We start from the raw sequence: 11,719 nt of genomic DNA, 5'->3' as shown, positions 1-11,719 counted from the left end.
ATATTTTAATATCAGACTATTAGTATCTTAATATCAGACTATTAGTATCTTAATATCAGACTATTAGTATCTTAATATCAGGCTATTAGTATCTTAATATCAGGCTATTAGTATTTTAATATCAGACTATTAGTATTTTAATATCAGACTATTAGTATTTTAATATCAGACTATTAGTATTTTAATATCAGACTATTAGTATTTTAATATCAGACTGTTAATATTTTAATATCAGTCTCCACTGGGGCTGACTTTGCTTTTTATCCATTCAGGGTCGATTTAGTAAGTACCAGCTGAGCATTGGAGTTGATGCCATCGATTTAATCTCCCTTCCTTGAAATTGCTGGCCTTGTGCCAAAATTAGAAACCAGCATTTTACTTATCACACTATTAAAGTAGTGCTGCTAATGACCCACGTTTTGTGAAACTAACATTCATTTCTTTCTTTGCAGTGGATTTTGGTGTAAGTGCTCAATTAGACAAGACTATTGGCAGACGAAACACATTTATTGGAACGCCTTACTGGTAGGTTGCAATCTATTGTCTTTCATTAATTGGTTTGAGAATAATATTCGAAGTACCACCATCACGATTACTTCCACCAACATCCCTACCACCTTACCTTTCATTGCTAGCATCACTGACACTATACCATCATCAAAATCATTGCCACCAATATTGTCATCGTTGTAAGGCGGTGAGCTGGCAGAAACGTTAGCATGCCGGACGAAATGCTTAGTGGTATTTTGTCTGTCTTTACGTTCTGAGTTCAAATTCTGCTGAAGTCGACTTTGCCTTTCATCCTTTCGGGGTCGATAAATTAAGTACCAGTTACGTACTGGGGTCAACCTAATCGACTAGCCCCCCCCCCCAAATTACGGGCCTTGTGCCTAGAGTAGAAAAGAATTGTTAGCATGTTAGGCAAATGGTTAGCAGCATTTCACTTGTCTTTACATTCTAAGTTCAAATTCTGCTGGGGTTAACTTTGTCTTTCATCCTTTTGGGATCGATGAACATAAGTACCAGTTAAACACTGGGGTCGGTGTAACTGATTCAATTCCCTTCCCCAAAATTACTGGCCTTGTGTCAAAATTTGAAATCGATATCATCATCATCATCACCATCACCAGCTCCACCACCGCCGCCGCCGCCGCCATCATCACCATAATAATAATAATAATATTATTATTCCTAGCCCAACTTGCACAACTTTCTGATTCGATCATTACTTCCTGTGACAATAAGGCCTGATACCTGTGCCCACTACCACCTGTATTAATCATTTTCTCTTCTCATCTTAACTTCGGTTTTCAAATGCTTTTAACCACTGATTGTAGTTCTTCTATTTTACCTGTTGTATTACATTAATATTGTTAACACTGCATCGTGCATATATGCATGTAGGCATCTGTCCATGCATGCATTCATTCATTCATTCATTCATTCATTCTCATTCATTCATTCATGGATTTGCTTTACTGCATCATATATAATTTATTTTTTTGTCTTAGAAAGCAAAACAACTCTATTCCTTCTTTGAAAGCTCTCCAATTCCACACAAATTTTCATCACTGTGACCAGGCCATATTTCCATGGGGAACCATTCATGTTGAGATTAACACCATTCTAATCCAATTATCAACACTGATTAAATCCTACTTTTGGCTATATTTAATAAACTCTCTGAAGGAGTTTGCTTTATGGATCAGATCTATTGCCTTCTCTATCAGTAAGCCTTGAAATTAAGGCGATTAAAAGTTCTCTTATCTTGTAAAGAATATTATTGTATTGTTTTCCATATATGTCTCCTGGTTATTCTGTGTATATAATAACCATTTACTCTTTGTTTTTCCTATACAGGGTATAATGTTAAATCATGAATTAAATTATTTATCTTTTTCTCTTTTACTTGCAAACTTCAAGTAGAATGGGAATTAAGCTATTATGATATAGCGCAAGAGTGGCTGTGTGGTAAGAAGCTTGCTTACCAACCACATGGTTCCAAGTTCAGTCCCACTGCATGACATCTTGGGCCGACCTAAGCCATGTGAGTGGATTTGGTGGATGGAAACTGAAAGAAACCCGTTGTGTATATATATATGTATATGTTTGTGTGTCTGTGTTTTCCCCCCCACCGTCACTTGACTAAATATGCTGGTGTGTTTACGTCCCCATAACTTAGTAATACCGCTCACTTTGGGAACCATTGTGTTAACTTACATCACAGAATTTATATACTTTATTATTTATAAGTCACCAAAAATGGTGAGCTGGCAGAATTGTTATCACATCGGACAAACATACCAAATATGCCAACTGAACATAGCCATTATGGCTTTATATTGTCTTTTATCTGTTACTTGTTTCTGTTTGTGGACTGTGGCCATACTGGGGCACTGTCTTGAAGGATTGTAGCCAAACAAATCAACCCTAGTACTAAGGTTATTCTTTTAAGTTTAGTCCTTGTCGGTCTCTTTCACTGAACTGCTAAATTGTGTGGGTGTAAAGAGACCAATACAGGTTGTCAAGTGTGAGGGCAAGGGTGACAAGCAGACACAACACACACTGAGTAGGCTTCTACACAGTTTCCATCTACAAAACTCACTCACAAGTATTGGTTAGCCCAGGGCTATTGTAGACAACACTTGCTTCAGGTGCTGCGCAGTGGGATTGAACCTGAAACCATGTGGTTGCCAAGCAAGTTTCTTAATCACGCAACCATGCCTGTGCCTATATTATCTTGCACGATATTATAGAATTTACTTCAAATACTATTAGAGCTTTACCTATTACTCTCAAGAACCTATGAATTTAAGATCTTTCAGCAATGTTGGGAGTTCTCTGTCCAGGAATTTGCTTTTTGCTACTGAATACTCAATATGCAACACTGAATATTATCTTTGTTAACTATTCCAGGATGGCACCAGAAGTTATTGCCTGTGATGAAAACCCTGATGCTACATATGATAATAGGGTAAGTTTCTATCCTTCTCAACCCTTTAGCATTCAGATTACTCAGTCAAATGTAATACATATTTATTCTCATTGCTTTGAATTAATCATGCATCCATTTCATAGCTTTCAGATTTCTGTGCTGTGATTGCTTATTTTTAGAATGACATTGTAGGGTAGGTTTGAGAGGTTGGATTTGACTGGTTTCTGCATAAAACAGAATATTTGGGCTGGGTATGGTTTGTTTAAATGGTAATGGGTTAAACCTTGATATCTCTGTTCGCCATTTATTCATTAAAGTAGAAAAGGTGTTAATCGAATATGTTTTTATTTCATTTATTCTACAGAGTGACCTTTGGTCGCTGGGTATCACCGCCATTGAAATGGCAGAAGGTAAACCTCGTAAGTATTGCAGATGTTTTATAAATTTTTGTCTCTAATAACAATACAGAGAACATAATTTCTGGCAAACTATGTATATCCTTACTTAGTTATCTTTAGCTAAAAATCTTTATGATTTTTGATTATCATTATTATTTTGTATCTGTTTCTCCAATATTTTAAGCATTTTAAACATGTAAATAGATGAACTCTACTTTGCGTTGCATATTTGTTGTTTGTTGGCACTCAGTCGCTTACGATGTCGAGGGTTCCAGTTGATCCGATCAACAGTACAGCCTGCTCCTGAAATTAACGTGCAAGTGGCTGAGCACTCCACAGACACGTGTACCCTTAACGTAGTTCTCGGGGGATATTCAGCGTGACACAGTGTGTGACAAGGCTGACCCTTTGAATTACAGGCACAACAGAAACAGGAAGTAAGAGTGATAGAAAGTTTTGGTGAAAGAGTACAGCAGGGTTCACCACCATCCCCTGCCGGAGCCTCGTGGAGCTTTTAGGTGTTTTCAATCAATAAACACTCGCAATGCCCGGTCTGGGAATCGCAACCGCGATCCTATGACCGCGAGTCCGCTGCCCTAACCACTGGGCCATTGCGCCTCCACGCGTTGCATATTAATAAAGAAACAACAAACATTGTTGGGAATTTGACAGTTAAATAAAATGGATATTTAGTTACCTTGGATACTGATAAATATGTGGGTGAGAAAATTACCTTAAGTAGAGTTTGGTAAATAGTGTTGAATTTGATTTTGATCCTTTGTCAAAGAAAAAAAAAGTTTACATGGAATTTATCTTTATTTCAGCCCTCTGTGATATGCATCCGATGAGAGCTTTGTTTCTAATCCCAAGATCTCCACCTCCTCGACTCAAATCTCGCAAATGGTATAATTTATTTTTCCTTTGTAATTGTTTTTTTTTTGGTTGCATTCTATATGATGAAAATTTAGTTTTGATGATTTCATTAATCTCATATTAGTTTCTTGGTGTCTGTGGATAGTTCATTGGTCAGGATGAAGGTTTTGTAGACGTGGTTGTAGTATATATTGCTTATAGAATCAAATAGAATGATGAATATAACAACTACAATTGAAAGATACAAAGAAAGGAGAGCAGTTTCAAGAAGATAACGTGTTTGTACACAATTATAAAAGTTATTCCTGACATATTCTTGACTGAAGATGGTCACTAGTCACCCAAGTGTCAACACATCTGAAAATTCTCCTCATAATTTCATTTCTTTTTTGCACTAGTATTGGTTCGGAAAACGAAATGAGATTATGGCACATGTAATATTTGCACGCATCAGAGAACTACGTGATTCCTTTGAAGCCAACAAATGCTTTGTGCAGTTACTTGAACTGCTAGAAATAATAACTAAATCATATTCTTTTGTCTTAAAAGGGAAGGCACATTGACTAATGCACTCCTAGGTATATTGTTTGCCCCCCCCCCCCAAAAAAAAACAACTTATTTATGAAATGGTTACAGTTAATTTGTGTCTTGATCATGATTGCTTGACCAGATCTGACCTCCGGTAAAACAATAACAGAACTCATTTACATTTGTAAATGAGATTCCTTTCGAAAACGGAAGACAAAGTAGTGAAGGTGGTGGGGGAAGGGGGTGATAAATTAATCTCTTCAAAATAATCTCTTTTAAAATTAAATAGCTCGTTTTAAGTAAACTCTTTGGGAAAGTAATATCTTCATTGGCTGTTCTTTGTTTTCTCACATTCATCATCATCATTTAATGTTCGTTTTCCATGATGGCATGGGTTGGACGGTTTGACTGGGGACTAGCAAGCCAGGAGGCCGCACCAGGCTCCAATCTGATCTGGCAGTGTTTCTACAATATGTGTGTTTGCTTTAATCTTAAAAAAAAAAAAGAAAGTAAAGAAAATATTTTAACATCTTAAAAAGCAGAAAGAGAAAGAAATTCATTGTCTTTTGTTTCTTTAAGGTCCTCAAAGTTTCAAAGTTTTGTAGAGGCTTGTTTGGTGAAAGACTATACTCAGAGACCTAATACAGAACAGTTACTGAAACACCCGTTTATCAGAGATCAACCCACCGAAAGGCAAGTGCGTATTCAGCTCAAAGACCAGATCGACCGGCACAGGAAAAACAAAAGAGGTAAAGTTACACTCTGATTGGATTACATGGTTATATATTTATGTCATAAGAATTTAGAACGTTTGAGAAGTTCAAAATAAATCAGCTCCCTACCTTGTGTTCCATAGAGAAAAATAAATTACTTGATATAGGTGCTGGTGTGGCTGTGTAGTAAGAAGCTTGCTTCCCAACCACATGGTTTCAGGTTCAGTCCCTTTGGCAAGTGTTTTCTATTATAGCCTTGAGCCAACCAAAGCCCTTGAGTGGATTTGGTAGACGGAAACTGAAAGAAGCCTGTTGTATATAGTGGTTAGGCCATTCAGCTCACGATCGTAAGGTCGTGAGTTCAGTTCCCAGCGACGCATTTTGTCCTTGAGCAAGACACTTTGTTTCACATTGCTCCAGTCCACTCAGCTGACAAAAATGAGTAGTACCTGTATTTCAAAGGGCCAGCCTTGTCTCATTCTATGTGTCACACTGAATCTCCCTGAGAACTACATTAAGGGTACACGTGTCTGTGGAGTGCTCAGCCACTTGTACGTTAATTTCACGAACAGGCTGTTCCGTTGATTGGATCAGCTGGGACCCTCGTCATAATCAACAGAGTGCTCCTTTTATACAAATGTGTGTGTGTGTGTGTGTGTGTGTGTGTGTGTGTGTGTGATTGTGCCTGTGTGGTTGTGCCTGTGTTTGTTCTCTACCACCAATTGACAATCAGTGTGTTTATATCCCTGTAACTTAGTGGTTTAGCAAAAGTGATTGATAGAATAAGTGCTAGGCTTAGAAATAATTACTGGGATTGATTCGTTTTACTAAAATTCTTCAACATGGTGCTCCAGCATGGCTGCAGTCTAATGACTGAAAGCAAGTCTTCACCATATTATCCCAGAAACCATCTCCACCTGGAAGTATTTTATAGATAGCTTTTCTATCCAAGATCACCCTGTCATAGTTCAGTTTGTTGACATTGGCGTTGTGATTTAAGCTGCTGTCTAACAGTAGAGCCATTTCATTGAGAGAGCATTCACCTGATGTGTCAGTTTGTTCACAGACCTGTACATTAGACTTATCAATTGATAATGTGAACAGATTCTAACAAACTGTAAAGTGTTTCTCTGTGTATGTGTAGGTTTATATTGGCTGTGACATAGTCAAGAATCGTCCCGTTATAGTGGTAATCCTGTTTCACAGAAGTCATTTAATATACAAAATATAAAAAAATACAATGTTTGATTGTGTTAGCATAATAATAATAGAAAGATATTTTTAAAATACAGTTAGAGAAAATATTTAAATATATGAAACTAAGATTCTAAATTATTGAGTATTTCCAGTCATCTATATTGGAGCAGACCTATTTAAAGATGTTTGTGTGTGTGTGTATGTGTGTGTGTCCATTGTATTTTGATAACATTTTTTCTGAATATTTTTCTTATGTATTATTTATTGTCCTTGTCACTTCAGTTGATGATCATGAGACAGAATATGAATATGAAGGCAGTGACAATGAAGAAGAAGATGATAATGCTTTACCTGGAGAATCGAGGTTTGTACGATGTCTTTAACTTCATATTTATCTACAAGATATAATTTACCTTTGTTAGTGGCTCTTGTGCGGGTGGCACATAAAAGACACCATTTCGAGCGTGGCCGTTTTCGTGCGGGTGACACGTAAAAGCACCCACTACACTCTCTGAGTGGTTGGCGTTAGGAAGGGCATCCAGCTGTAGAAACTCTGCCAAATTAGATTGGAGCCTGGTGTTGCCATCCGGTTTCACCAGTCCTCAGTCAAATCGTCCAACCCATGCTAGCATGGAAGGTGGACGTTAAACGATGATGATGATGATTAGTTGCTATCTATGGATTAATTTCCACTCCTTAGTCACTCCTTACTAATTGCTGAAGTGGTTTTTAAAAAGAACCTTGGCATTCAATGCTTTTATAGAATGCAGCAAACTGTACAATCAAGAAATTGTAAATAATTTCAAGAATGTCCTATTTAAACACCAGAGACCTGAATTCCTTTATATGGTTTATTTACTTTGCTTGTTCTGAGTTTGATTTTTTAAAAATAATTTTTATTGACTTAAGATATATTTCTCCTTGGTGGACCAGGCCATTTATTGATATATGTAAGGACCATATTATAATGTTGGTGCTTCTGGAAGTATAACAACAGTTTAAGCAGACTGATATTGAACCCCTATGCAGCACTGCACAGAAACAATAGAGCCTACATGTGAACTAGGCTTGATGATGAGGTTGGTGGTTAAGAAGTTCACTTTGCAACTATGTGGATTCAGGTTCAATCTCTCCTTACCCATAACAAGCTTTCATACAATTTCCATTTACCAATTTCACTTACAAGGAGTCAGATAGTGGGAAAGAACCTGAAACCTTGTCGTTATGAAGCGTACTCTGTATCCACACAGCCATATCTGTGCTTATTCATTTAATTACAATTTGCCTTCATTGTCAGAGGTATTGAATTATAATTTGATTTCACTTTTCTATCTTCTTTCAGCTCAATATTACAAATACCTGGTGAATCTACGCTGAAACGCAACTTCCAGCAAATCCAAGAACGAGAATCTCGGCAACAGATCCGTCATCACCAAGTCGCTCCTGTACAGTATGCGCAGCGTTATCAAGCTCAACGGCCGCAGTCTGGCCAACTGCTTCGACCAGCTTCAGCATCCAGCCCGTTCCAGCCTCCGAATCCACCATTGTCAGATCATCCCAAACGCTATCACCCACCTCATGGAATAAGTAAGTTTATCGTGAAATTCCTTAAATTTGCATGTTCATCTTTGGGCTTCTATTATAATGTCAGGCTGGCCAATGCCCTCTGAGTGAATTTGGTTGATGGAAACTGTGTGGAAGCCCTTTATGTACATATGTCTGTGTGTCTCTTTTACCACTTGACAACCGTTGTTGATTTGTTTACTTCCCTGTAACTTAGTAGTTTGGTAAAAGAAGCTGATAGAATAAATACCAAACTTCAGTAAGCCCTTCAAATCAGTTCCCCAGCATAGCCGCAGTCCAATGACGCATTTGCACTTGGCTTGATGGGTCCTCTCAAGCACAGCACATCACCAAGTGTCTCAGTCACCAATCATTGCCTCTGAGAAGCTCAAAGTTTGAAGATCATTCTTCACCATCTCATCCCATGTCTTCCTGGGTCTACCTCTATCACAGATTCCATCTACAGTTAGAGATTGGCACATTTTATATCGTTATATGACTAGTCTAATATTATTTGTTACTTTTAGAGTAATTTGTTCTGAGATTGACTAATTCATGTATTTTGTGTTGACCACATAGTTTGTTTGACACAAGTTAAATTTTGCTTGTTTTTGCTTGTCAATAGCTGCAGTTTATTGTATCTGGTTAAATAAATATTGTGGAAGCAAAATTTCTTTGTGGACAATATATTGGACTACTAGTTCATGAGATCTTCTGTTCATATCGTTTGGGGGCGCTTTCGCTTGGGTTTCCAGGCAGATCATCCCAGTTCACCTTGATACAATATCATCTGCAATATGTAGGATTCCTATCAGGGAAGAGAGAGAGTTTGTGTGTGTTACCCCTCTCTGTTTAAAATCATAAAACTGAAGCTTCGTACCAGCCCTTAAAAGCATGCTTTGAGGTTTTGAATACATTTAATTGTTCCATGACCAAATCAACATAAAATAACATAATTGGTGAGCTTGCAGAATCATTAGTCTGTCAGACAAAGTGCTTAGCAGCATTTCTTCTGGGTCTTAACATTCTGAGTTCAAATTCCTCCACGGTCAAATTTGCCTTTTATCTATTTGGGGTTGATAAAATACCAGTCAAATACTGGGGTCAAGGTAATTGATTTGGCCCTCCCCCCTAAAATTATTGACCTTGTTCCAAAATTTGAAGCCATTATTAATCTGTCAATATTCCCAATATGGCTGTAACCCCCCCCCCCATACACAATAAAATTGGGTAAGACATTACTTTTACGCCTGATAAAATATTTGGCATTTTTTTTTTTTTTTCTCTTATTAATCCAAAAAGCTTGTTTAATTCTTGTTAAATCTGTCGTCATAAGCTTCGAAAGCTGTTAGATAAATAGACTCAAGTTAATACAGTTTATCTCTTTCTTAATTAACTCGGTAATTTCTCTGGAGAAGCCACTTGAAGAAGAAACGACAAAAAGATTTCCACCTAACTCACAGTAATTGCTGAGAAGTGTTTAATTAGTATAATACTCTAAGATGATTACAGTGTGGAGAATGTTTCTAGATTTGAAGAACTGTTTGAAGTAAACAGTAATTATCTTGAATTTCTCGTTATATTTAACGTGTAAAAGAGATTTTTTTGGTCAACTTTTTAAGAAAAGCTGCTTTCACCAGATGATATGATATGATATGATATATAACTTTTAAAATCTTTCTAATTCTATCTTTCTCTTCTCCACCCCCTCTCTGTCTTTCTCTCATTGCTGTAATCCATTTACCATGCTGGCTTGGATTGGACATATATACACACACATATATATATATATATAGATGTGTGTGTGTGTATTTAGGTGTGGCTGTGTGGTAAGAAGTTTGCATGGTTCCAGATTCACACCCACGGCAGGCACTCAGGGCAAGCCTCTTCCGTTGGCACTCCAGGCTGAATAAGCCTTGCGAGTGGATGGAAACTGAAAGAAGCCCATTGCATATGGGTTTATGTCAATATGTGTGTTTGTGTTTTTCCCACCACCACTGCTTGTCAACTGGTGTTGGTTTGTTTATGTCCTACAACTTTGTGGTTCAGCGAAAGAAACCGATGGAATAAGTACCAGGCTTTATAAAACTTTAAGTAGTGAGGTTGATTCATTCAAATAAAACCCTTCAAGGTGATGTTTCGCCCCACTCCCCCCAGTATGGTGGCAGTCGAATGACTGAAATTAAAGAAGCATAAAAGATAAAAAGTAAATGATGTATGTATATATATATATATATATATATATATAAAGCACCAACTGATCGTGACCGATGCCAGTATCCCCTGACCGGCTCCTGTGCCAGCGACACATAAAAAGTAGCCACTACACTCTCAGAGTGGTTGGTGTATATGTATATAGGGGAAGGAGGGGGGTGTCAATGTAATCAACTTACCCCACCCCACAAATTTGCTGGCCTTGTGCTAAAATTCAAACCAATTATTACTTGTTATGCTCTTTTAGTGTTTTCATTGGTGTTGGAATTTTTCAAAAATTTCAGAACATTATAAGTTTGTTTGTTTGGGTTTGGGGAGAGGGGGGGGGGCGATAGAAAAATGTTTGTGAGTGACCATTTAAGATGTTTGACTGACTGTCATTTACTTTTCAGTATGTAAGAGTGTGTGTGTGTATATTTGTGATTGAATGTTTAAACAACGCATAAATGAATTGGTGGTGGTGGTGTTTATTTTTTTAAGTAGTTTGGTTGGCAAAGAAAGCCAACTAACTGTTTATTGATTGCAGTGTATATAACGAAATGTCAACTATTTATTGAAGAATGAGACACAAACAAAAGATTTCTGGTTTATTGTTTTGATGACAAGTCAATCCTGAAATGTCTAGCTGTTTATTAGTTCCGAAAATTGTTGGTTTTTATATACGAGGAACTCATTAAACATTTGACTGGTTTTTGTTAGAGATATTTGAATTTGTTTTTAATATATATTTATCTGTATGTGTCTGTTTGAACATGTGTGTGTGTATGTGTGTACCTTTGTCTGGACATCATATGATGGTTGTAAACAGGAACTGCCATAATACAAGTGTTGTTGTTTGTTTCCAGTCTTGCATGAAAAAAAAAACATGTCTGGGGAAATATTACCTTGCTTGGACACAGGTGAGGGCTGGCAATAGGAAAGGCTTGCAGCCATAGAAAATCTGCCTCAGCAAATTACATCTAACCCATGCAAGCTTGGAAAAGTGTATGTTAAATGATGATAATGATGATATGTGTATATGTAACATACACATACCTGATGAGGACAGCTAGCCAAAACTTTGAAGTCACTATCAATACCATTTCCAATATTCTGTGGAAATACATTATCTCCTTTGGAAACTGGTGAGGGTTGGTGGCAAAAAGAACTCTTGGTCATAGAATATCTGCATGAATAATCTCTGTCTGACCCATGCAAGTATTGAAGAAGTGGATGTTAAAATATATATATTTGTATGTTTGTGTGTGTGTGTGTGTGTGTGTGTGTGTGTGTGTGTGTGTGTGTGTGTGTGTGTGTGT

At 37.2% G+C, this 11,719-nt stretch overlaps 1 protein-coding gene across 5 annotated transcripts in view; it reads left to right on the top strand.

Moving 5' to 3' along the window:
* The window catches only part of LOC106871661 (mitogen-activated protein kinase kinase kinase kinase 4-like), a 277,960-nt gene that overhangs the window by 165,341 nt on the left and 100,900 nt on the right, over positions 1 to 11,719 (top strand). For all 5 annotated transcript variants that reach the window (XM_052970406.1, XM_052970404.1, XM_052970405.1 and 2 more), the window contains exons 9-15: positions 453 to 525; positions 2,917 to 2,974; positions 3,300 to 3,354; positions 4,158 to 4,236; positions 5,314 to 5,483; positions 6,927 to 7,008; positions 7,987 to 8,231. In XM_052970406.1, coding sequence (XP_052826366.1) covers positions 453 to 525; positions 2,917 to 2,974; positions 3,300 to 3,354; positions 4,158 to 4,236; positions 5,314 to 5,483; positions 6,927 to 7,008; positions 7,987 to 8,231 — 762 coding nt within the window. The remainder of the gene's footprint in view (positions 1 to 452; positions 526 to 2,916; positions 2,975 to 3,299; positions 3,355 to 4,157; positions 4,237 to 5,313; positions 5,484 to 6,926; positions 7,009 to 7,986; positions 8,232 to 11,719) is intronic.

The sequence above is a fragment of the Octopus bimaculoides genome, chromosome 9, assembly GCF_001194135.2.
Source record: "Octopus bimaculoides isolate UCB-OBI-ISO-001 chromosome 9, ASM119413v2, whole genome shotgun sequence".
Classification (NCBI taxonomy): Eukaryota; Metazoa; Mollusca; class Cephalopoda; order Octopoda; family Octopodidae; genus Octopus; species Octopus bimaculoides.
The sequence above is the reverse complement of the archived record's forward strand: the minus strand, read 5'-3'. Positions and strand labels throughout refer to the sequence as shown.